The 25,411-nt window shown below is 37.9% G+C and overlaps 1 protein-coding gene and 1 non-coding gene across 2 annotated transcripts; both read left to right on the forward strand.

Moving 5' to 3' along the window:
- Positions 1–4,560: 4,560 nt before the first annotated feature.
- NFKBIZ (NFKB inhibitor zeta) lies at positions 4,561–13,989 on the forward strand. The gene is given in 13 exon segments (XM_074214391.1): positions 4,561–4,634; positions 4,636–4,850; positions 7,532–7,671; positions 8,335–8,365; positions 8,476–8,585; positions 8,684–9,498; positions 9,951–10,056; positions 10,509–10,655; positions 10,847–10,910; positions 11,761–11,930; positions 12,514–12,624; positions 12,738–12,905; positions 13,342–13,989. Coding segments are annotated over 13 exon segments (2,190 nt in total). The 5' UTR covers positions 4,561–4,575; the 3' UTR covers positions 13,396–13,989.
- Positions 7,227–7,362, forward strand: LOC141510705 (small nucleolar RNA SNORA2/SNORA34 family). Its single transcript, XR_012475128.1, has one exon. It is a non-coding gene; the product is annotated as a small nucleolar RNA SNORA2/SNORA34 family (small nucleolar RNA).
- Positions 13,990–25,411: the final 11,422 nt, after the last annotated feature.

Raw genomic sequence — 25,411 nt, forward strand, 5'->3', positions numbered from 1 at the left:
TAACTATTATCAGTGGCAAAGAAGTAGATGATTTAATCAGCTTTTAGAAGGTACAAATGTCATTTGTTAACTATGATGTCAGATATTTTACTAGTTCACTTTTCTTTGTTGATTCAATAATCAATTAACTTTTAAAATAATATACTCAGGGGACCTTGATTAGAATGTTCTGAGTAACTAAAAGTATTTTTTTTGTTATTGCATATTTGTCTGTTTATGCTAAAAATTTGAGGTTTTCTTTGTTGAATTCCACATATACCACAGTTTTGAAACATCTTTTTATAGACCAACTGGTATTTTGGGAGGGAATTTTTTTTGAAAGAGAAGTTAATTTTGAATATTAAAAATATCTTTGACTATGAGTAAAAAGAAAATTTATTGGGGATGTGACAGCTCTCTTCTTGTAGTAGTGATTTCACATGTGAGGAGGAATAGACATATTCTTAGCCCTAGAGGGCAGAACTAGGAGCAATGAATGAAAAGACACAAACTTATATTTAATATAGGGAAAAATTTGCTGACAATTAGAACAATGTAATGAGCTGCGTCTTGGGAGGTAGAAGGTTCCTATCACTAGAGGTCTTTGAGGAGAAGCCAGGTGATCCCTTATAAGGGCATGCTACAGATGGGATTCATGTTCAGGGACAGGTTAGCCCAACTGACTGAATTGACCTGTTATATTATATACATTTGTATATGTATATTAACATTTGTGTGACACTTCCCTATTGCTAAGTATAGATGCTGCCCTTTCCCCTCACACTGCATCTAGCATTTGTCACTAGTGGTTTGGCTACAAGACTTTTTTTTTTTTAATGAAACAATTGAGAGATTTTTGGATGGTGTCTCTTTTTTCCTTGTATATCTGAAGACAGCAAGCAATGTTATCCTGTGTTAATGGGGAAAATAATTAAAAATGAAAATAACTATGTCTTATTTGACTTCTTTCTGGGTATTTCATTTCTGTTTTGTTTTCTAGGCTAAAATATGTTTAATGAATGCTGTTGAAATTTATATTGAAGCTTACTATAGGAGCTTAATAAAATTATGCAATATTATAAGTATTTTGCATGTATCTGTTTCAGATTTTTATCAAGATGGATGAGAATTGGGGGTGGAGTGATATGGACACATGAAAGCAAAATGATGCAGGGTTTGAGAAATGAGGAGATATAGGATGTCTCAAATGTCTTGGAACAATTTTAAACTGTTATAGCTTGAAATTGCTTTAAGATTTTTTTATTAGCAAAAATTATTTTCTGTTCTTTTAAGAGACAGACACTTATATAGAATGACAGCTTGAATGAGGGTCCTTTGTTGTTCCAAGTCCTATGACATAGGTTTTTTTTTTCCTCACAATAACTTTGACAAATTTGTGGTTTAATATTTTTAATCTTCAAGTTAAAGATATGAAAATTGAGGTGGGTAAAATGATTTCTTCATGCTAACAAACTTAGCTTGTGTCAAAACTGGGACTTTTTTTTTTAGGATGTTTCATAGTTTAGAAATCATAGCTTTATTATTTTTTATTAACTTACTCTTCAGTCTCTTGAACTCTGACTACTGATCCACCCCCATGGAAGCTTCTCTTAATCAGCTCCTAATGGCTATCATACTGACCTCAGTCTTGAGCAACATTTTACTCTGTTGTCTGCTTCTGGATACTCTCCTCTTGGTTTTTATAAAATTGTTCTCTCTTAGGCCTTGTCCTGCCTCTCCTTCCCTACAATGTTGATTAATCATTTTCTTTCCACTGCCTAAATACAAAGATTTCATTCTCCACCTAGTCCTCTTACTTTCTTTCTGGACTTGAAAAACCATACCCCTCTATTGCAGACTCCTCCTGGGACTTCCTTTCCCTGCAGTAACCCACAATTTACCCTGGAATATCCATCCCACTGTAAAATCAGCCAGATCTTTCCCCTCCCTTTTTTTTCTCCCTTTGGTGAGTTCCTTCTGGAGCTTCCATTTCGTGGAAGGGACGTAGGCCTGACTGCTTTCATTTCCTCCCAGGCTTGATACTATCCGGACTTCAAAATCATGCCCTGGCTGTGGTACTTTAATTTCTCTTCTATCTGATCTGTAAAGTGTTTGCATACTTTGGAATTTAAATGATTATTCTTTCCCTCCTCCTTTTGTATATTATCATCTGCTCATTAAAGTGTAATTCTTTGAAGGCAGAGACTATCCTTTTTACTTCTTTATACCCAGTGATTAGCCCCAGTCCTTGGCACATTAATAAATGCCTTTTTGTCCCCTCCCTCACTTGTCCTTCCTCTTTCCCTATTTCTTCCTTTCATTCTCTCTTTTTCCCTTCTTTCTTTTTCTAAACCAAATGCAAAGATTTGATGACTTGGATCTTATTTAACTATATAATGTTTCTTTACCTGGCCAGGAACTTGTTTTTTTAATTATTTTGAGAACTATTTCAATATAGTAAGTTTTTTAAAGTAATCCTATTCACTTTATTATATATCAATGTATAATATCATGTATTATACAATATATTATATATGTAAATATATCAACATGATGTAAGTCACATCCCAAAGTCCATTAATGAGGAATTGCTCTCCTTATAGGTAGAGATCAGTGCCCTGTATCCGTATGATGGGTGGGGTGGAAGTAGGGGTTGGCTTTGTCCATCTTCTCTCTTGAAACTGAAGCCAGAAGTTCCAGAAGCAATTGTCAAACGCAATGAAAATCAAGAGCCTCAAAGAGAAACTCACTCTGCTCTCCCCCCCCACATTTATATATATATATATATACACACACATACATATATATACACACACACACAAAAACAGTTCAGAACTCCTGTTCTATATATCCTAATTTTTTCTGTTTCTCTCTTCCTCCCTCTGCCTGTCTCTTTCTGTCTCCCTTGATAATCTCATCAGCATTCAAGACTTCAGTGATCATTTTTATGAAGATGCTTCTCGTTTAGCCAATCTTTCTCATTCCAATCTAAATCCAAAATTTTACTGAGTGCTCACTAATTTCAAGATGCTGTGCTGGACAGTGGGGTTACAAAGACAAAATCAAAACTGTGACCCTATTCTTAGGAGCTTATAATTTGAATTTTCACACTGTTGCTGGATAGTTCTACCTTGATATTCTTCTATACCTCAAGTTTAGTAGGTTTGGAATTGAACTGATGATCATTTTTTCCTCCCCCTAATCTGTTCATCTTTGATATTTAGTTATCCAAGATCAAAGTTTTAAAAATTTTTTCCTAGCTTCCCCTCACTCCTCGCCCCATCCCCATCTTAAATAAGATATTTGTAAAGTGCTCCAAACATAGTAGATATCTTAAAAACACTTCTCATTCCTTTCCTTTCATCCTGTCAATAGCTAAATCCTGTAGATTGTTTTCACATCTTTCAAATCTTTCCTTTTTTTTTTATAATACCGCCCCCCCCTTGTAGGCCCTCATCGCCTCAAGCCTTGACCATTGTACTAAAGTGACCACTCAACCTCTCCTCCTCCCTCCACTCCCAAATAACATAAACAAAACCAAAAACGACAAAAAAAAAAAAATCTGTGGATCGGTATTCCTCCTAGAATCGACTACAAACTCTTCATTCTGAAGTTGCAGGTTTTTGTGAACCTTTCCAGTTTTTATTTCTAACTTTTTTTTAAATCACTTCCATCGTAGCCAGTTTCTACTGGTCTCCCCGTTTCCCTCTTCCTTTTCCCTTCGTGGATTCCTCTAGGTCTGTCCCTGATGACCTGAGGACGCTGCCTCTTCCCTTCTGGCACCGTATTCTCCATGGCGGTCTTTGGATACCGATATTGGAAGGACGTGCCAATCAATACAGTGCAGAGGGAATTAAAAAGAAAGCTAGAAATCAGTCCCTGTGCCCAAGGAACTCGACAAGTCAAGGAGATTTATTGATTAGTCGATCAATGATCTCAGCAAGGACCAGCCTGGCCCAGGGTGGGGATGAGGGAGGGGATCTCTAGGAGGAAGGCCTGGGGAAAGGAGTCTTTGAGTCGAAACCGGTAAGACTGAGGTGCACGGTGGGCCGGGGGGTGGCCGCCTGGCACCGGGTGGGCTCTGGGCTGCCCCTCCCCCCGCCTTGTGCCACCTGCGCAGCCAGGTGGGGGCCCGCGTCAGGCCGCAGAGGGGGCGCACCTGGAGGCTGGGCGGAGGGAGCTGGGGTGGGCCAGGCGGAGGTCAGAGCCAAGGTCGGCCGGGCCCGGGGAGCGCGGCTGGGCGGGGCCCGGCCGGGCGGGCCGGGGCGGGGGAGGGGAGCATTGCCTCATCCTGGACATTTTACTGGAAACCGGCCGCGCTTCCGGAGGAGGAGGAGGAGCCGCCGGGCCGGGCCGGGCCGCCCCCGCCGCCTATATACCGGGGAGCTCCGGGCCGCGCCCAGCCCAGAGCCAGCCGCTGCCCGCCGAGCCGCCCGAGCGCGTGGCCCCCGGGAGCGTGACCCCGAGCGCGTGACCCCCGGGAGCGTGACCCCGAGCGCGACCCCCGAGCGCGTGACCCCCGAGCGTGACCCCCGAGCGTGACCCCCGAGCGCGACCCCCGAGCGCGTGGCCGCCGACCCGCCGGTGCCCGCCGGCATGATCGTGGACAAGCTGCCGGAGGACGGCCGCGGCGGCGAGGGCCCGCTGGACGGCGCGGGGGGGCCTCATGACCAGCCCCCTCAACCTGGCCTACTTCTACGGGGGGTCGCCCCCGGGCCCCCCGGGCGCGGGCGACGCCGGCTTCTCGCCCTCCGGCCTCTCGACGCCCGGCTCCCCGGGCTCCGACGCCTCCGACCTGTCCTCCAGCTCGTCCTGCGGCGCCCACGGAGAGTCCCGAGCCCGAGCCGGGCCCCGCGCCGACCGCGCGCCAGGTAGCGCGCCCCAGCCGGGGAGGGGAGCCCCGGGCCTGACTTGTGCCGCGCGCGAACCCTGCAGCCTGAGGGGTATAAGGGCTCTCGGGGTGCTGCGGGCAGGCGGCGGTGCAGATTGCAAAGGCTGGCATGGTGCTGAGCTGCTCACGTATATAGCGCGACCGGCTGCGGGTAGCACTGACCGGGAGAGTTGGGCTTGAGTTATATTCTTGTCTGTATCGTTTGTTTTAATTATAAGTTAGATCTAGAATGCTTTATTCTATCTGTTGGCCCCAAGTTTAGCTTCCTTTTTCTTTTCTCAGTGAATCTGGTTTTTTATTTTTTGGGGGGAGGGAGGTTGGAAGGAGGTGGCATTTATGCCATCTAGGAGAATCCAAGAGGACATATCTGCCCTAGTTTTTTTTAAACCTTTTTTAGAAATGGCCGGTCCGTTTCTTAAAAACTTCTTTTGGCCTTTTGCCCCGCTCTCCTTGCTCCGCTGGGTCTCTTGAAATTTTGCAGGCTTGTTTTTTTTTTTTTTTTTGAACATACCAAATTTTTCATTTGTTTTTAATGCCGGTCAGTTCATTTTTGTTTAAATAAACTATGGCTTCTCAGTAAATGTCAACTAGTAGAATCATGAGATTTAGAGTATGAGAGAATCTTGGAGATTATCTTGTCAAGTGCCTTCATTTTACAGATCAGAAAACTGACACCCAATAAGATAATATTATTGTCCATATTGTTTGTTTATTTTAATTATAAGTTAGATCTAGAATGTTTTATTCTATCTGTTGGCCTCAAGTTTAGCTTCCTTTTTGTTTTCTCAGTGAATCTGGTTTTTTTATTTTGGGAGGGGAGGGAGGTTGGAAGGAGGTGGCATTTATGTCATCTAGGAGAATCCAAGAGGACATATCAGTCTTTTAAACCTTTTTTTAGAAATGGCCGGTCAGTTTCTTAAACTTCTTTTGGCCTTTTGCCCCGCTCTCCTTGCTCCACTGGGTCTCTTGAAATTTTGCAGGCTTGTTTTTTTTTTTTTGAACATAGCAAATTTTTCATTTGTTTTTAATGCCAGTCAGTTCATTTTTGTTTAAATAAACTATGCCTTCTCAGTAAAAGTCAACTAGTAGAATCATGAGATTTAGAGTATGAGAGAATCTTGGAGATTATCTTGTCAAGTGCCTTCATTTTACAGATCAGAAAACTGACACCCAATAAGATATGAGGAAAGACTAGTTCAAATCCAGTCTGGTTACACAACTACTTCAATACGGTTTTTTTCTCAACTATGTCTGGGTCAAGCTGATTTGTTAGTTTTTTTTTTTCAATTACTCAACCACAGAAGTATTTTAAACCAAATTTCTTCTTTCAATTTTGGCTACTACCGTGTCTTGGGTGGGCCTTAGTCCCATGTAAGATTTTGTGTGTAACTTCTTGTGACATTTCTCAGCTTTAAAAAGAATGAACTCCATTTACCCATTTCCAGTCTTCTGTTCTTTTCCTTCCCATCCTTTCTCCTCTTCCCCCTCCCTTCTGTAAATCAAGTGCTTAAAATGTTCCACTTCCTGACTTTTTTCACTTGTTTATTTAATGACTACCAGATCTAAGAGGTTATGACACAAGTGGTCAGAAGTGGAACACTGAACTCATCTCTGTTTCTAATATTGTCAAATTTTGGCTCAAGTTCCAAAACAACAGCTTATTTCCTTTTTACTAGGAAGACCAACAGATGGTTCTGAAAATTTTTTTAGGAGGGGAAATCCTCAAGATAGTTTAAAAAAAATATTAGTGCCCAAATCTAAGGTTTTTGTAACTTGAGATCATGGGGAAAAGTCTATTTTGCCTGTCAGAGTGGAAATGTCAGACTTTTTTAATCTCTAGGAGAATATAAGCCTCATTTGAAGAACTTAAGGGGTAGTAACTAATAAAATTTCTTTAATCCTTATAAGCAGGTTCATTTGATAAGGGTATAAACCAACTTTATTATTCCTGTTTTACAGAGTTAGGATTTGAGATGCAGAGAGACTCAGTAGATGTATTTCTCAAACAATTTAGATCTGGTATTGCCACCACCTTTTTGTGAGGGAAGAACAATTTTTTTTATTTCCTCAAAACATTAAGATTATGTATATATGTTTGAGGTTGGTATATGATGGTGGTGGTCTGGAGTCAGGGGCTAACAATCATAATAGCTTACATTTATATGAAACTTTAAGACTTGCAAGGTACATACACACCCATGAGTGTATGGGTGTTCACATACTTTGCAAGCCTTGAAGGGTGTGTATGTGGTTATATACATATGTTACATACACTATATATTTGTGTATGTATTTATATATTCATATTGTGTGTGTGTGTGTGTGTGTGAGAGAGGATTTCAGATAAATGAGTAGACAGGCCCTGAATCAAGACCAATGGTTTGCTGTAACTGTTGGTTTCAAACAGGAGCCCAAAAGAATGTCTCCCTGTGGTCTGTTGGCCTTTCTAAATTCTTAGTGGGGAATGGTCAATTCAGTTGGAAGAGACAATTACCTCCCATCCTATAAAAGAAAAAGAACAAGTGATATGCCAGTAAGTCTTGATATGTTGATTAGCTATTCCTTTAGAAGTTATTTAATCATAATCAATAGGGGTTATTTAGATTTATGTTTTTTAAATTGACTAAACTTCAAACATGGTTTCTTTTTTTTCTTGAGCAGGTGAGAACCATATGGCTGGTGGAAGACAACAGAGAGGACCCTTTCAAGGTGTTCGTGTGAGAAATTCAGTGAAGGAACTCTTGTTACATATAAGAAATAGTAAGCAGAAGTCTTCTGCTCCACCTGTGGATGATTTTAAGGTGATTCTTGCATGATTGTTGTTGTTTATGACATAGATTCTATGCTTGTGGAGTGTTCCTAACTGGATTCACCCAGTTGTATGTTAGAAGAAATTTTCATGGAAAAGGGGGAGCTGATACTGAGTTGAATGGAATTGTGAAGAGTTAACACAAACTTAAATTGGAAATAAAAAGTCTTAAACCATATTCATTTCATTTTAAACTTGAATTGAGATCAAGATGAAGACGAAGGATGAGGAAATTGTTATGAAATGGTGGACAGCAGAATGTTAATGGACTTGATGTTTACATGTCGAAGTACTGGATTAATAACTTGTCCTGAAAAGTGTGTGAGCGTTGTTAAAAGAGCTTCCATCAAAGAGTCCTCCTTGTTGTATTGTGGAGATAGATGGACCTTGACTTGTTATAGGCCATGCTAGAGAAATACAAGCTCATCCTATCACATCTGAAAAGTAAAGGCTTCTATCTCCAATGGCTGATCTGAACTAAGTTTGCAGAGGCTTATTACCAGATTCACCCTAATATGATGTATATTTTTGTCATAAAACTAAAAAAAGATCAGGGCTGTTAATATTGGTGGAGAAAAATGTTTGCACTAATATTTCTTAAAAATTTAAGACATAGGAAGTTAAATGTGCTTTTTTTTCCCCTTCCCCCTTTTAGGCACAAAGTGTGACTACAGAGCAGTTTACAGGTAAGAGATTTTTAATTCGTGGTCTAGAACGGTCTTAAGAGAAAAAAAAATTTGACTACATCACAGCAAAATTTTAAAATGGCTAATTCAGAATTCTTTTTTTTTCTTAGCAGAGTTGAAGAATATATTGGCACATAGTGGGAAAAGGAAGGGGGCTGATCCTGTCTCTGATGGACCAGCTTGCAAAAGGCCAGCTACATTTTTGCCTACACAGATTTTGGTAAGCTTTCAAATCTTCACTTGTGAGACAAGTTACCTATTAACTGTATTATTTGACAAGGAAACCAATTTCAGATATGATAATTTTCTGTTTTTCAGACACCACCCCAAACTCCAACTCCTGTGGATAGCATGGAAGATGTTCATATTAATGAACCCAAACAGAACAGCAATTCTGATCTGCTTCAGAACATTATGAATATTAAAAATGAATCCAGTCCTGTTTCCTTGAAAACAGTTCAGTTTAGCTGGATGAGTCCAGTGGTTATCAATCAAAGTTCTCCTAGGGAGCAGTATCAGGATTTCCATGGAGAGCAGATGCTCACTCCACCACAGCCATTCCAAGTCAGTAATTCCCCACAAATGATGGATCAGTCTCAGATATATCAGTTTTCTTCTTCACAGAACCAGGATTTGCAACAACCCTATAGTCACATTTCAGTCCCACAATGTAGTCCATATTCTGGAAAAGCTCAGTCTCCTACCTATGAACCAAACTTATTTGATGGGCAAGACCTGCTGTTCTGTCCAACCCAAAGTTTTGCATCTCTCCTAAGTGGTCCTGGAGAACCAGAGAATATTGCTCTTCCCATTCAGACTTCACCTAGTGCTCAGCAGCAGCAGCAGCAGCAGCAACAACAACAGCAACAGCAACAGCAACAGCAGCAGTCGAATGAGATCAACATCCAGAACTTTAACCTGAGGCCAAACCCTGCCTGTAATGTTCTGGGTGGGCAGGATCTAGGCTTAACACCTTTAAATGTTTCCCTGCCACTCCAGAATGCGACTGGAAATTCAATGAACACCACACAGTTAGGAAAATCCTTCTTTCAGTGGCAGGTAGAACAGGAAGAAAACAAACTGGTCAACCTCTCCCAGGATCACTTTCTTTCCAAAGATGCAGATGGTGATACGTGAGTACAACTTTTTATTTGCACATGTAGTTTTTTGGTAATAGCACTATTTATAGTGGGGAATTCAGAACTACTTTGAAGATTTCTGCTTCAAATAGTTACCTCCTTAGACCAATTTGCTTAATTTAAAGGAAAACTAACCACTATAGAGCTGGCTGTCCCTGCAGATCATATGACCTACTTAAAAGTTACTAAAATAATAGATATGGTCTATGGATTCTTTTTTATATTTAGAAAGCCAGCACAAACTTTTTCCATTGCTTTTTCCCAGTCTGTCTAGGTGTCCCAACCTATTACTTTAAGGGCAGTATTAATGAAAATCTCTGAAAGGATCATCCATTTATGTTGTGCTGTAGATAAGTTGAGTAAATCTGTCCATTACAAAATAGAGGGGCAGAAAAATGAGAAACCTAAAGTAATTCATTCTCCATTTTTTTTCTCCTCTTTTCCAGGTTGCTTCACATTGCAGTTGCCCAGGGCCGAAGAGCCCTCTCTTATGTTCTTGCCAGAAAGATGAGTGCTCTTCAAATGTTAGATATTAAAGAACATAATGGCCAGGTGAGGTTCTTGCCAGGTGTCTGAAATAGACATAGAAAACCTTGGGCTCATGGGGGGGGGGGGGGGGGAGAGGTCTTTGGGTTTAAATGCAGAACATGGCTTCTGAGTAGTCAGCCAAGACCACACAAGAATAATTAGGAGAGGCTTTTGAATAATTGCTAAGAGTTATCCTGAAATTAATTGGGCCAAAGAGTAGCTGTGGAGCATTAAAACTAGTACTTCCTAGTCTTTAAATACATTGTTTATTAATCAACAAACATCTGCAAAACACCTACCGTGTGTGAAATACAAAGACAAAAATACAACCATTTCTGCCCCCAGAAGCTTGTTAATAGAGTTTTTTTTGGGGGGGGGGAGCAGAGGCCTCTTATTTTAAGCCATATTTCCTGTTAAAATGATTGCATGAGAAAAACAAACATTAACTTTTTTTTTCCTTCTCTGAATGACCACAGAGTGCCTTTCAGGTAGCAGTGGCTGCCAATCAGCACCTCATTGTGCAAGACCTGGTGAACCTGGGGGCCCAGGTGAACACCACAGACTGCTGGGGAAGAACACCTCTTCATGTCTGTGCTGAAAAGGGCCACTCACAAGTCCTCCAGGTAAGGAAAACTATCTGGATTAGGCCCTGTTCTCTGAATGGTAGCAGTGAAAGCACTTGTATTAGTTCTTCTCTCTCAGTTGGGGACCCTCCTTTTGATTTGATTAAATTGTCATTTGGTTAACTTATTTCCCCACCTTTCGAATCCTATTATTAAATCTTGGCTGTTATATTAAAAAATTTTTTTTTCAGGCAATTCAGAAGGGGGCCATCTGTAGCAATCAATTTATAGATCTGGAAGCCACCAACTATGATGGTGAGTAATTGCAAACTTGCTTGTTAAAGACTGGCCAGGGCTTTTGGAAATAGTCTTAAGCAAGCCTAATATTTATTAAATATGTAACTGAGGATATGGAAAGCTGAAAGTTACACATTCTCCTTTTTTCATGGCAGGCCAGGTGCAATAACCACAACTATACTTTGTTAGTGTTGGTGTAGCTAAGTGGTACAGTATATACATCACTGGACTTACAGCAGGAAGATTTGTCTTCATAAGTTCAAATCCAGTCTCAGGTTTACTAAATGTTACTCTGGCAAAGTTGCTTTAAACCTGTTTGCCTTAGTTCCTCATGTATAAAGTGAACTGGAAAAGGAAATGGCAACTCACTCTAGTATCTTCACCAAAAAATCCCCCCAAATGGGGTCACAGAGAGTTGTATACAACTGAACCACATCAGGATGGTTACTTTTTTTTGCAAACTAGAAACTTATTAGGAGACATGATAGACAGTAGCACTAGAAGGGAATTCATAGGCTGTCTAGTTGAACTCTCTTATTTTCCATATGAGGAAATTAAGTTTCATAAGCAATTCATAGAATATCTCAGTTCTGACTCTGGAAAATGATAGGGCTGGATTGTATGACTTTTAAGGTTCCTTTTAGCTTTGACTCTATCATTCTATGATCTAATTACACTCAATTCCCTTAAAACTCAGTTTATATCATTAATTAATGGAGTGGGGCAAAGAAAGCAAACCATGAGCATTTGGAGCATCTTGAGAGGGAATCTAGGCACAAGAAATGTTTTACCAGTAGCCATGTTCTTTTTTGGATATAAAATTGGAGGAGTAGCTGTTTCTCATGATTTTTGTGATTTCTTGCTTTAGGTCTCACTGCTCTCCACTGTGCAGTGGTGGCCCACAATGCTGTGGTTCATGAGCTCCAGAGGAACTCACAGCATCACTCACCTGAAGTCCAAGAGCTTCTCTTGAAGAACAAGAGTTTAGTTGATACAATCAAATGCCTAATCCAGATGGGAGCCACTGTGGAAGCTAAGGTAAATTTGTAAAAAGTGTCTGGTATTAGAGCTGGGCAGTGTGGTGAAGTAGACAGAGGCCAGACGAGTCTATTCACCCCTCTGTGCTTCAGTTGCCTCATTTATAAAATGAAGGGTGGGAAATTTGATTCAGCCTTTTTGTATTCTCTTCCTGTGGTAAAATCCATGATCCTTTGGCCTCTGACCTAGAGAAAAAAGAAGGTGGTTAGTTACATCATTCAAAACTTCATTCATGGGTTTTCCCAAAGTCTCATGAATTGTTCTATTTAATAGGTGTGTAATAATTGGGGAGACAGTAAAGCACCTTTAATAATAGACACATATCTTATAAAAATTTTCTTACTAGCTTTTAATCTTATGTTACTTCTCTTTCCCCCCCAAATTGCTTCCTTTTTTATTAAATTATTCTTGATCAAAAGGAAAAAAAATTCTTGAGATGGAAATTTAGTCTTTGTCATTCACTAGGCTAGTGTTTTTTCATGGAAGGATTCTTCGGAATGTTGGGTTGTTTTATGTTTGTTTTTTAAAAAATTAACTCACAGTATGAATGTGTTGATGGTTTTTCATTCTTTCCTTTGACCAGGATCGTAAAAGTGGTCGCACTGCTCTTCATTTGGCTGCTGAAGAAGCCAACCTAGAGCTGATTCGCCTCTTTTTGGAGCTGCCCAGTTGCCTGTCTTTTGTGAACACTAAGGTAACTTGTTAGTTTTCCTCAGCAGAGTTGACAAGTAGAAACAAGCTTGATGTCTTTTAGCTCTGGAGCCCTTTCTCTGATGATTGTATATTATTTCATTTCTCCTTTCCCAGGCTTATAATGGTAACACTGCCCTCCATGTGGCTGCCAGCCTGCAGTATCGAGTGACCCAGTTAGATGCTGTCCGTCTACTGATGAGAAAGGGAGCTGATCCAAGTACCAGGAACCTAGAGAATGAACAACCAGTTCATTTGGTTCCAGATGGCCCTGTTGGAGAACAGGTAACAACAAAATGTGGATGGAATAGATTTAGATCCTTTATTTGTTCATTTAATAAACATATATAATTATCTACTATGTTCCAAACACTGTGCTAAGCTCTGGGGATATAAAAAAAAAGACAAAAATCAAAAGTCCTCAATTAGCTTATAATTTATAGGGGAGACAATAATTAAGCACATATTAGACACAGTATAATATTATATATATGTTTTCCCTTTTGATTAAGAATAATTCAAAAGGAAGCAACTTTGGGGGGAAAGGAAGTGGAATATGAAGATCAGCCCAGGCAAGGGGGACAACCAGAGAAAATCAGCTCTTATAATTTACAAATTAATTTCTTCATATCTCATAAAGAGATATGAAGGAGTAATATCAGTCACTAGCATCACTTACTCAAAGAGAAATCTGATGATGCTTATTATTTTTTTTTTCCAGATAAGACGGATCCTGAAGGGAAAGTCTATTCAGCAGAGAGCACCACCATATTAGCTCCATGTGATCTGAAAGTCTATAGTCAACACTCACTGTCAGTTAGGCAGTCCTGATGTATCTGTAAATAGACCATTTGTCTTGTAAATGGCAAATGTAAGTTGTTTCTGTGAAACAAAAACATTTAGTTCACTATTATATAGTGGGTTATGTTAAAAGAGAAAAATTTTTAAAAATTTAATTCCTCTTAACATATTGGAATTTTACATTCCCAGGTGGCTGGGATCTAAACACTTGGACTTATATTTATTTAGTGGTTAAATTGAATAGATAGGAGATTTTTTTTGATTTGTTGTAAGAGGCATTTATCAGTTCCTTGGTGCCAGTTTAAAAGTGGACAATTCAGAAAAAAAAAATTGGGGGTTGGGGGAGGAATCAAAGCATTTAGAAGGAAAAAATGAATCTGAAAAGATCATTGTGGTTGCATTTTGCCTATCATGGTACCATGCAATTAGGCATATAACATTTATTTAGGTGTTTAGTCTTAGGAATGATCACAAACACAAAGATGGTTGAAATTTGCAGTGTACATATTCTTTTTCTGTTTCAAAACTAGATCAGATCTACACACACACACACACACACACACACACATATATGCTGCTAGACAAATAACTACCCCCAAATTTTACATGAATAAAGAGTTTTAAAAGTAATGATTTATTCATTATCACTGATAAATATCTAAAGAAACTTCATTTTGAACAATCCATCAAGTTTCTGTGAAGAATCTGAATGGAGCAATTAGGGTACTTTGGTAGAAGACAAAGCTTCATTTAGAATGTGATTATGTTTTCTTCTCACTCACTGAGCTTCTGATAATTTACTTGTAAGAATTGCATATTCTCTTGAGGAAAACATGTCTTTCCTCCAGTATTTTTTGTCTTGGAAATAGCATAGGAATAGGAAAAAGTCAGCATCGAAATGATGTTGGTCACCCAGATTTTTTTCTCTCCTTGATAAGTGTACTAATGATAATGTATAGTCATGTTTTGTATTTATTGTATAGTGATAAAATATTCTATTTTATTTTTTAGTTTTCAATTGTTAATATATTCTGTTAACACTGCCCGATCTCTAGGGTGCCCAGTTTAACTTGTACAGTTATGATTGCACACTAATTCCTTCTACTATTTGCTTAAAAAGAAGACAAAATATTTTCTTAAATGTTGGGAAGCATCACATGTGACTGATCTTTGTGACTAACTTAAATCCCTTTAAAAAAGATAGCTTTTGGTTTGATCACATTGTTTGACCAAGTATGTCTTGTGGACAAAAATTAATTGTAAGCATTTGGTGTCAATGATTGTAATTGTGATGCACATAGTTGAGTATATTTTGAATAACTTTGTATAGAATTAAATAAAGTTATTAATTCTGTTATTTTGCTGTTGTATTTTCTTCTTTCCTTGTTTTGATTAAATCTTAAAGGGATAGCAAAAATTGCTAATAGATTAGTTATTTAAACTTAGGTCATCAATTGTCACTATTATATCCACTTCCTGAAGATTGTCAGATGTTAAATATATGTGGCAAAAAGTTGTCCATTAGAAGATTATATATTAAAACATCTTCAAGTCAGCAAGATAAGATCTTGGTGGACTTTAGACCTTTTTAGATTTTTGGTTCCCACATTATTTTTGTTGGAAATGGAGTTGTAGAGGGATGCTGAGAGTAAGGGGTTAGATTAAAAAAAGGGAAAAATAGGATAGATTGATACACATCCATCACACCTATGGCAAAAGGTTTTTGTAATTGAGCCAATGAGAGGCAACATGGCATAGTGGCTAGAAAACTGACTTGGAAACCAGAAGATTAGCATTTAAATCCTGCCTCTGACATACCAAATGATCACAACCTTTCAGTCCTCTTGGTACCCTTAGAAGACGAAAATGAAGAAATGTTGACCTGGGTCAGCAGTGGGGATTTTCTTATTCAATAGATCCTTCTGACAGTGAAATCACAGGGCCAGACCCTATTCCTTGCAGTAATGAATTGTTTCTACTTCCACACCAATTGTTACCAAATTAGTGAAGTCCATTATAGCACTGCCAATATTTGGAGTAGCTAGGTGATGCAATAGCTACCAATAGCTTTCCTATAGTCAGGAAAACTTCCCAAGTTCAAATGTGGTCTCAGATTCACCAGTTGTGTGGCCTTGGACAAGTCATTTAACCCTGTTTGTTTCAGTTTCCTCCTCTGTCATATGAGCTAGAAATGGAAATGGTAAACCCAGTATTTATGTCAAGAAAACCCTAAATGGGGTCATGAAGAGTCAGATGCAATTGAAGATAATTGAACAACAATTTCCAATGTTAATTTTTCTTATTTTTACTTGAAAAAATCTATTATTGATACATTAAAGATGCTGAAGTCTTGTTTCTGATCAAAGGGCTGCAGATGCTTCCATGGTTGAAAAATAGTGGAGATGCAGGCAGCCTGGGGTAATGGGAAGAACATTGGCCATAAAAGTCAGAGGATCTGAGTTAAGCACGAACCTGGACAACTTCTATTTCTTTGCCACTATTTTACCTATGATTTAGGGCAACTTAGGTGGTACAATGGTTGGAGCTCAAAGTCTTGAGTCAGCAGGATCCGAATTCAAATCTGGTCTTGAACATTTATGAGTTGTGTGACCCTGGTTAAGTCACTTGCCCATCTGCCTCAGTTCCTCATCTGTAAAAATGAGTTAGAGAAGGAAATGCCAAAAACACTCAAAGACTTTGTCAAGAAAACCCTAAATGGTGTCACAAAGAGTCAGACAAGATTGAGAAACAACCTACAATGATTTGGAAGCCATACAAGAACACTTAAAGTCTATCTGAAGAACTTTGGAATTGATCATGAAACGTGGAAGACATTAGCACAGGACTACCCAATGTGACATATCTGCATCAAAGATGGTATTGTGCTCTATGAGCAAAGCAAAATTTTATTAGCTCAAAAGAGCTAGCAATTGGGTTGGAGGAAGAAGATTTGGCAAGGGGATTTTTTTTTTCAAAGAAACTCCAAGGCAGCCTCAGACAATTTTCTTCTAAGACAATTTTAGGGAAATCCCTTCCTCACAGCTTGAGTCATGGGTCCAAATAGACAAGATAGAGCCTGAAGAGAGGAATTTTGGGGTTTATGGTGGAAGTGAGATAGGGAGAAACATTTTCCTTTTTTGACAGAAATCTTTTAACTCATTCACTATTGTTATACACAAAAAAAGGTTTTCATGAAATTAAAATATTTAAAATTATTTACTTTATCTTCTGTAATTGCTTCTATTCCTTGTTTGTTTTAACAATTCACTCATAATCATAACTGTAAAAGGTACCTTATCTGATTCTTTTCTAATTTTTTAAATGGCATGATTTTTAATATTCAGGCTATATTCCATTTCATCTATTCACTATATTATTTGAATGCTGTGGATATGATTCACTTACCTTGGCAATATATTTTCCAGGGATATATATACATAGATGGTGAGGTTGACACATGCATTGACATAGCTCAATATTTGTGAGGCTCTGACAGAAAATGTGGGAGATAACCAAACGAGTTGTAAAAAGTCATTGTACTGATCTCATTGTTATATGTCTATGAAACCTGTTAAGTCTACCAGTTCCATGCCAGGAAACTGAATCTTTTCCATTTCAGTTGTCTAAGGAAGATTCTGAAGATTACCTGGCAGGAAAAAATACCATATATGTTGAGGGTCTTTCTCTAGCTAAACTACTGAGCATTTACATTCTACTGTAGAGAGTGCAGCTCTGTTCAAATGCCAGAAGTATGCTTGCTTAAAAGACTACTTTATGGAAAACTCAAGGCAAATGCTCAGAGGAATATATAGAAGGTTCTACTAAAGCTTGGGCATAAATAGTTCATATGAACAATTGAGGTGGATATTACGCTAAATTTTCACACCTCATGTTTCTTTTGAGTTACTGAAATAATGCTTTGCTCATGGAACACAGCACCTTCTTTGATGGAGGTATGCCACACTGGGTGGTCCTCTGCTAATGATACCCATATCTCACGATTGATTCCAAAGCTCTTCAGAGAGACCTTGAAAGTGTTTCTGTATCACTTCCTCTGAGCTCATATTTATCTGATTAGTCATTGTTGGATGCACATTGTACTCTGACTCCAATAGAGTGATGTCATTTTGGCCCTCTGAGTGTGAAGGACAACCATTTTGAATTTATTGTGGCATATACTATAAAATGTAGATAAAGATAACATTGTATCCAGGCTACTTCCAATTTTCCCAACAAATCCTATTAAATGTGGAATTCTTTATTTTTTACTATTTCCAAGTTTATCAAACAATGGATTATTAAATTCAATTATTTTTTATTCTTTCTTATGTAGTCTATTCTTTTGGTCTTCTTTCCTACCCCCCCCGCTTTTTTTTTTGGTGTTTGCAAGGCAATGGGGTTAAGTGAGTTGTCCAAGGTCACACAGCTAGGTAATTACTAAGTGTCTGAGGTTGGATTTGAATTCAGGTCATCCTGACTCCAGGGCCAATGCTCTCTCCACTGCACCACCTAGCTGCCCTTCCTTCCTACTTTTTTTTTAATCAGTCCCAAATAGTCTATTGCTATCATGATAATACTTGCAAAGCCATTGAGAGGTTGTTCTCTCTTATAGATCTTTAGAGAATATTGTCAATGTCTAGAAACATCTTTTGATAGACATCTGCTAGCATTGAGTTTGTTAAGTAATATTATGAACAGCCTTGTTTCTTTTAAATATGAGAGGTATACTCTTTTATACAACTTCTCATATTGATATATTTTGAGTTTTCTTCCTTTTGAGACATTAAAATTTCAAAAAAAACATGTAAATATGTTATTGGGTGATTTGACTAGAGTTTTAGGAATGATTTTATGAGTTCAGAGTTCCTGTAGTTTAATATGTGGGCTTCCTAATCTGATGCCTGATGTTCTGACAAATCAGAAGTCAGTATTTTGGTATAATGATTTTACCTTTGTACCTTTTTAATAATGTTTGTTCTTCATTTTTGAAGATCACAACATCAGGGGAAGTGATGCCATGACAAGCACATGAATTGATTTTGAGTGAGGGGATGCTGTGCCTAACAAAATATCCAAGAGTGAATTTGTGGATGGATCAATTCAAGGTCCCAAGATAGAATACTTAAAGTGTTCAAGGGGAGGCAATGGACTCCTGTCAATAGAGTTCTTCAAGTATACCTGTTATGATTACTTTTCCAAGAGTATGGAATAGATTAAATGATCTCCTTGGTGGCCATCCAACTTAGATATTTGTTGTTACCATGGTTCCTGTGTGTAGTAAGATAAAGGAGATGGAGAGAAAGGAAGAGAACTTGCATTTAACCAGATTGTCAAAAAAGTCTCTCTTTTTTTGAAACTTTCCTCCTTTGTCTTCTGTGACATTACATTAATTTAGTTTTTTATGATCCACCAATTCCTCCTAGACTCTGTTTCCTTTCTTATTTAATCTCGAAGTGATTTTATCTACTTCTGAGGATCTAATGATCAGTTCTATGCTGATGACTCAAATCTCAATGTCTGGGCCTCTTATCAGTGCTTCTATCCTATATTTCCAACATACAACAGGACCTCTTATCTTAAACCAACATGTTCAAAGTAGAAACAATAATTTTCCTTCTAAATATGATTGCTTTCTCCTCATTAGTCTTTTAAGCTAAAGTCTTGGAGTCATCTTTGATCAATTCTTCTCTTTTATTCATCCATTTTATCCAATCTATTAGGAAGTCCTCTAGTTTCTTCATATAAAATATTTGTTCAATTCATTTTTTTTCTGCAGGTCCCATGGTTACTACTCTTATCCAGGAGAATTAGATGACTATAATTCTCTTCTGGTTGGTCTTCTTGGTACAATCTCATCACCTCCAATTTATGTACTACTATCTGACTAGTCTTACTAAAATAAAACTCTCATGTCACTCTCCTGAAACTTTTTATTTCTGACCAAATCACATTTATTGTCCTTCTCTGACTTTCTTTAAAAATTTTAAAATACCACTTTCTGTATTTAAAATAGGCTAAAATTCTCATTGTATTTCTTTCCCCTTCTTTCCTCAAAAGTCATTTCTTAAAATAAAGAGGTTTACTTAATTAACTTTTAAGGTTCTCCACTTTCTCAACTCAGCCTAATATCTTCCACTATCACTCAGTATATATTCTACACTCTACTCAGGTCAACCTCATGTTCCTTCAAACAAGTCATTCTTACTCATGCTCTTTCTTTTCTTTTTTTTAAAATTTTATTTATTTAAGGCAATGGGGTCAAGTGACTTACCCAAGGTCACACAGCCAGGCAATTATTAAGTGTCTGAGGTCACATTTGAACTTAGGTCCTCCTGACTCCAGGGCCGGTGCTCTATCTGCTGCATCACCTATCTGCTCCCACTCATGCTCTTTTTTTTTTAGTTTTTGTTTTTTGCAAGGCAAATGGGGTTAAAGTGGCTTGCCCAAGGCCACACAGCTAGGTAATTATTAAGTGTCTGAGACCGGATTTGAACCCAGGTACTCTTGACTCCAGGGCCAGTGCTTTATCTACTGCGCCACCTAGCCACCCCCCCATACTCTTTTTTATCATTCTGGTTAAGTCCCTTAGAGTCCATCTCAAGTCTCAGTCCTTTATAAAATCTTTTAGAATTCTAGACCACATTATTCTCCCTCTTTTCCGAACTGAGGTACTTTTGCAACTGAATATTTTATTTTCTCTTTATTTTATATAGGTCAGGGGCATTATTGTGTTGGGAGAAAAGCCCCACTGTAGTTGAGAAGCTTGGGTTTGGAACCTGGATCCTATACATACTATTTTTCCTCCCTTAACCTCTCTCAGTCTTACTTAGTTCATCAGTAAAATAGGGATGATAATTTTTACATTAAAGTCAGTAGTGGTGTAAATAGAATGTTTACTGGGAGGGAGGAAGATTTTGTTGATCTTGAGTTATTTCATGTACAACTCTTTGTGACTATTTGGGGTTTTCTTGGGAAAGACACTGGAGTGGTTTGTCATTTCCTTCTCCATCTCATTTTATAGATGAGGAGCTAAGACAAACAGGAGGCTTTAAATTCTGCCTCTGACACTAACCACGGGACCCTGTGCTAGTCCCTTAACCTCTATGTATCTCAGAAAACTGCCAAAGGTTTATTATCAATTAAGTCATAGAGAGGTTAAAATGTGTTTTGGTGGAGGGACTTCCCTTTGCTGAAGAAGTCACAGATTCTTTGTGCATTATTGAAAATTATACTCCCATGAATAACAGCAATATGGTACTATCTCCTCATTTTTTTTTTTTTTTAGGTTTTTGCAAGGCAAATGGGGTTAAGTGGCTTGCTTAAGGCCACACAGCTAGGTAATTATTAAGTGTCTGAAGCCGCATTTGAACTCAGGTACTCCTGACTCCAGGGAGCTATCCACTGCGCCACTTAGCTGTCCCTTTCATTGTTCTTTAACATTTACTGAACCACAATTATTTGTCAAATACCTTCTATGGATAAAAGCACTTTCTTGACCCTCCTCTTTGACTATATATTTTAGCAAATGTGATGAACATATTCAAACTTATCGATCCCCAAATTTGTAGTTTTGGATATACCTAGAAAAATATTAATAGATGACAAAAAAGTTACCAATAAAAAAAGATTTTCATAGTCACATTATATGTAATTGCAAAAAAACTAAATGTTCAATGGGGGTGGTAGGCAGTGGTTAAATAAATTGTAGAACATTATATAATGAAACTTTAGTAAAATTAAAGATAGGAAAAAAGTATACAAAGAAAGAACTAAATGAAATGAAGTCATGAAGAAAATGAAGCATCAGAAGAATGAAATTGATATTGTTTTATAGCAGAATAAAAGTGAACAAGAATAAAATGGACAAAGAAACCAGGTAAGGAACTGGAGGGAGGAAGTGATTGAATGATTATGACACTTAGTGCCTTGAAATCAATTAAAATAAATGTAAGTTACTAAGCAAGTTTAGTTGGCTGTATTTACATTTGATGTTAATCTGTTAAGAAAACATTAAAAAAAACCCAGCACCACAATTTAATTTCATACTCCTATTTCATACACCAGGAAGGTGTCCATAACTAATGTAACCTATTTTACAAGTCTTGGCACATCTTTTACTCTGTATAATCATAGATTTAAAAGTCTGCCTTTTGATACTATGGTGATTGCTAAAATGATTTTATATTTTTAAGTTCATACATTTCCTCTAACATCAATTTTTTTAGTGATGAAAAAAACCAATACTGTCCTCTTTTGAAGTCTTGTAATTGAAATGAATATACTTTAAAACCTTTAAGGAGGACCCATTGGAGGGCATGTCTGGTACCAGTAGCCAGGGTAATTCCAACTTCAATAGTGAAATTAAAATTGCTAAAGTTAAGAAGTTCATAAATGGATCTTGGGATGGAGCTGGAGGTCGGTCCACAGCCTTTGCTCACAGAGCATCCTGGATACTCTGAGCTTGAGTGTCCCTAAGGACTTGAAGCATTTACTTTGAAAAAAAATTAGTGTTTAAAGCAGGTCTGGGTCATCTGGATATCGCATAGGCATAATGGAATAGGAAAGACCCCAGTTTTGATGTTTTCAGAACTGGGGCAGGAAATTGGGGGGAAACTAGTAATGGATCCAGGAGTGAAGTGAAAAGGAATGATCTGGATACTTTATGAAATGTTGGTCCTGGGCAGAAATTCACCAATCAGAGAAGAAGACCACAGGGAAGAGTGTTTCCAAAAACAGAAGGTTAGTGACAAGGAGGCAGAAAAGTCTAGAGTCAGAAAGAAGATTTTTTTTTAATTAGATAAGAATGCTTGTTTTGAGGTATGAATGCTAACAAATCCTCAGTTTGGGTGGTTTGAAGTATTTTGAGTCTGGGTGAAATCACATATATTGAGATTTTTTGAAATAGATTCTAACTTTGAAGTAGTTCACTTTCAGGAGGGTTTTGAAGAGGAATATTCCCCTTGTACAAAAGGCAGTGAGATGGGGGTGGAGAAGGGTAAGGGAGCCCAGGATGGGTGTAACAGTGTCCCTTCCACCATCTTGGACATGTCATCAGACTGACTGGGCCAGTAATAAACAATGCATCCATCTGAGAGTTAGACTAACTAGATATATTGAAGAAAGGTGGCTACAGGGTAGAGAAAAGTCCAACTGTGAATAATACAGAGACATTAATTCCTCGAGCCCAGCTAAGAGCTATACCCTTTACGAAGGCTCCACAAAAGGGGAAAAAGGGATATCCAGTGATTAGAGGTTGTGACTTCCCTCTTTATTATATGTTTCCTCTTGGGTTAAGCCCACTTTTCCCAAAAGATCCTGTATGTGAGTGTAGGAAAAGTTTTGGGTGGATTTTATTGTACCAACAGTTTAATAAATAGCTCCAAGTAAAAGCTAATTAACTCTTGACAGATTAATTGATAATCAATTGGAAGTAGAGAAAATGGGGCTTATGAGTAACTGTACTAAAAATCCTTTTATCTTCCCCCCCCTTCCTCATAATTATCCCAGATTGTTGTTATTGATTTCCTTTTCTTCTCCAAGAGGACCAATGATGTCACAAGGATGATAATGATGATGATGATGGTGATGATGATGATGATGTTGATGTTTGTCTTTCATTCTTGAAGAAGACCATGACATCAGGGAGGTGATATCATGACAAGTAAGTGAATTGGATTTGAGTGAATGGGTGCTGTGCTAAGCCACCAGTATCACTTTCTCTGAGAACAACTGGAGATGATCCTGGATGTGAGTCAACCAGAGTTAAGTGACTTATCCTGGATTTCACAGCAAGTAAATGTCACGTATCTGTGGCAGAATTTGAACTCAGGTCCTCCTGACTCCAGGGCTGTTCTGCCTTGACATATGCATGGATTGGATTTAAGTAAGGTGAGACTGTGCAAAGTCATCATCCTCACTCTCTTCTCCAGAGTTATCAACCCAGTGACAAGACAAAAGCCTTGACTAGTGATGGTTCTAATAATCCTAAATCCTTGGGGGAGAAGTTGTCATTCACCCTCTGAAGATGTGGCCCATCAATGTTAGTGGGACTCTGCAAAGTAACCCCAGAATGAATGCTATATAAATTTTCTAGTTTGTTTTTAATGATATTCTCCATCTCTTCCCTGGTCATAAACTGCTTCCCTTTCTGTAGATCTGACAGGTAAACTACTCCTTGTTCTTCTAGTTTGCTTATAATATTTTTATGTCTAAATCCTGTATTTATTTTGATATTATCTTGGTATAGGGTATGAGGTGAATGAATGCTATATAAACAGATGGAAAGCAGTGAGGAGTTAGACATAACTAATTCTGTGTGGAAATAACTGAAATGAATTCTCTAAGGTACTGAGTTGTCCATCCTTGAATTTTCCATCAATTCCTCAGAAAGGCAAGCCTTCAGCAAACATATTTACAAAGGGTCAAACATTGAGCTACATGCTGAGAATGTAACTAAAGTACATAATAGCTTATACTTGCCTTCAAATGGATAGTCTAGCTAGGAAGAAGACATTCAGATAACTATAACACAAGATAGACTATGGTAAAGATATAAGAGCAATGTTAGCTATGGTTACTAGCAGAGTTGATAGCTTCCTTACTATCTTTGTGGAGTACATAGTATAGGTGAAATGAAGGCAAACAGTGAGAAAAGACTAGAAGAGTAGGTTGAAGAAAAATTGTGAGGGTTTACACCATACTTGCTGTGAATGTAAAGGATGGATTCCATATTGCATATGGAAAGAATCTTAAAGTTTGGTACTGAAAAGGTGAGTATTGTGGTCAAAGCTTTAAATTTTGCAACACAAAACCCTGGTACCTTTCTCTCAGGGTCAGGTAGGGTATATTTGTGTCTCTTGGTTACAGGCAATAGCCTTATGGGGATTAGAATGTCGCCACTCTACTGTCATCAGCTTGAAGTCCCATCAACTACATTAACCTTCTTAAGGGCCTGTAATTAGCTATCTGGTTCTACATTTAACATCGGTGAGCTTTTTTGAAGTAATATATGCTTCAAACATATAGAAAGAACAGAAGTGCATTATTTCCCCACAACACCTTGGGACCAAATGCTCCTCTATAACATTTCAATCTCTGGGATTCTGGAGTAAGCTCAGATTTTAGCTCAGCTTCTATATAGCTTGGGCTCCACCAAGTTTATGGCCAAAGGAAGCATGTCTTCTGGAGAGTTCTTATCTCAGCTTTTCCTGCTATGGATATAGAAGATTACTTCTTGCTCCTTGGGACATTTATGCCAGGAATGCAAGGATACTGAGTTGATTTGGGATCTTCTTGGCAGATAGTGGCTTTCTCTTCAGCTCCTATTTACAGATGAAGAAACTTAGACAAACAGGATTAAGTGACTTGCCCAGGGTCACATAGATAGTAATTTGAATTCATGATGAATCTTCCTGACTTCAGGCATGGAAATCCATCCACTGCCTAGCTAATTGCCCGGAAACACATATGCTCTGCACCAGGCTTTTACAATATAATGTTATTTTATTGAAATATTTATTTAGTTTTTTTGCAAGGCATTGGGGTTATGTGACTTGACCAAGGTCACACAGCTAAGTAAGTATTAAGTGTCTGAGGCTGGATTTAAACTCAGGTTCTTCTGAATCCAGGGCCAGTGCTCTATCCACTGGGCCAACTAACTGCCCCTGAAATACTTATTTAGATATTATTAGATATCATGGTATAAAACATTTTAGGTATTATTTTATCTAAACATTTATTTAGATATTAAATACTATAGTATTCAAGTTTTAGATATTAAATGTTATTTTGATAATTATTTTGTTGAAAATATTTTATCTAAATATTTATTTAGATATTAAATACTATGATATTAGACAACTTAAATATTAGATATTATTTTATCTAATTATTGTTACATGTTACGGTATTATACATTTAGATATTTGATGTTTTATTTCTTATTTTGTCAGAATATTTAGATACTAACTATTATGGTATTCAGTATTTTA

Source organism: Macrotis lagotis, chromosome 1, assembly GCF_037893015.1.
Source record: "Macrotis lagotis isolate mMagLag1 chromosome 1, bilby.v1.9.chrom.fasta, whole genome shotgun sequence".
NCBI classification, from domain to species: Eukaryota; Metazoa; Chordata; class Mammalia; order Peramelemorphia; family Peramelidae; genus Macrotis; species Macrotis lagotis.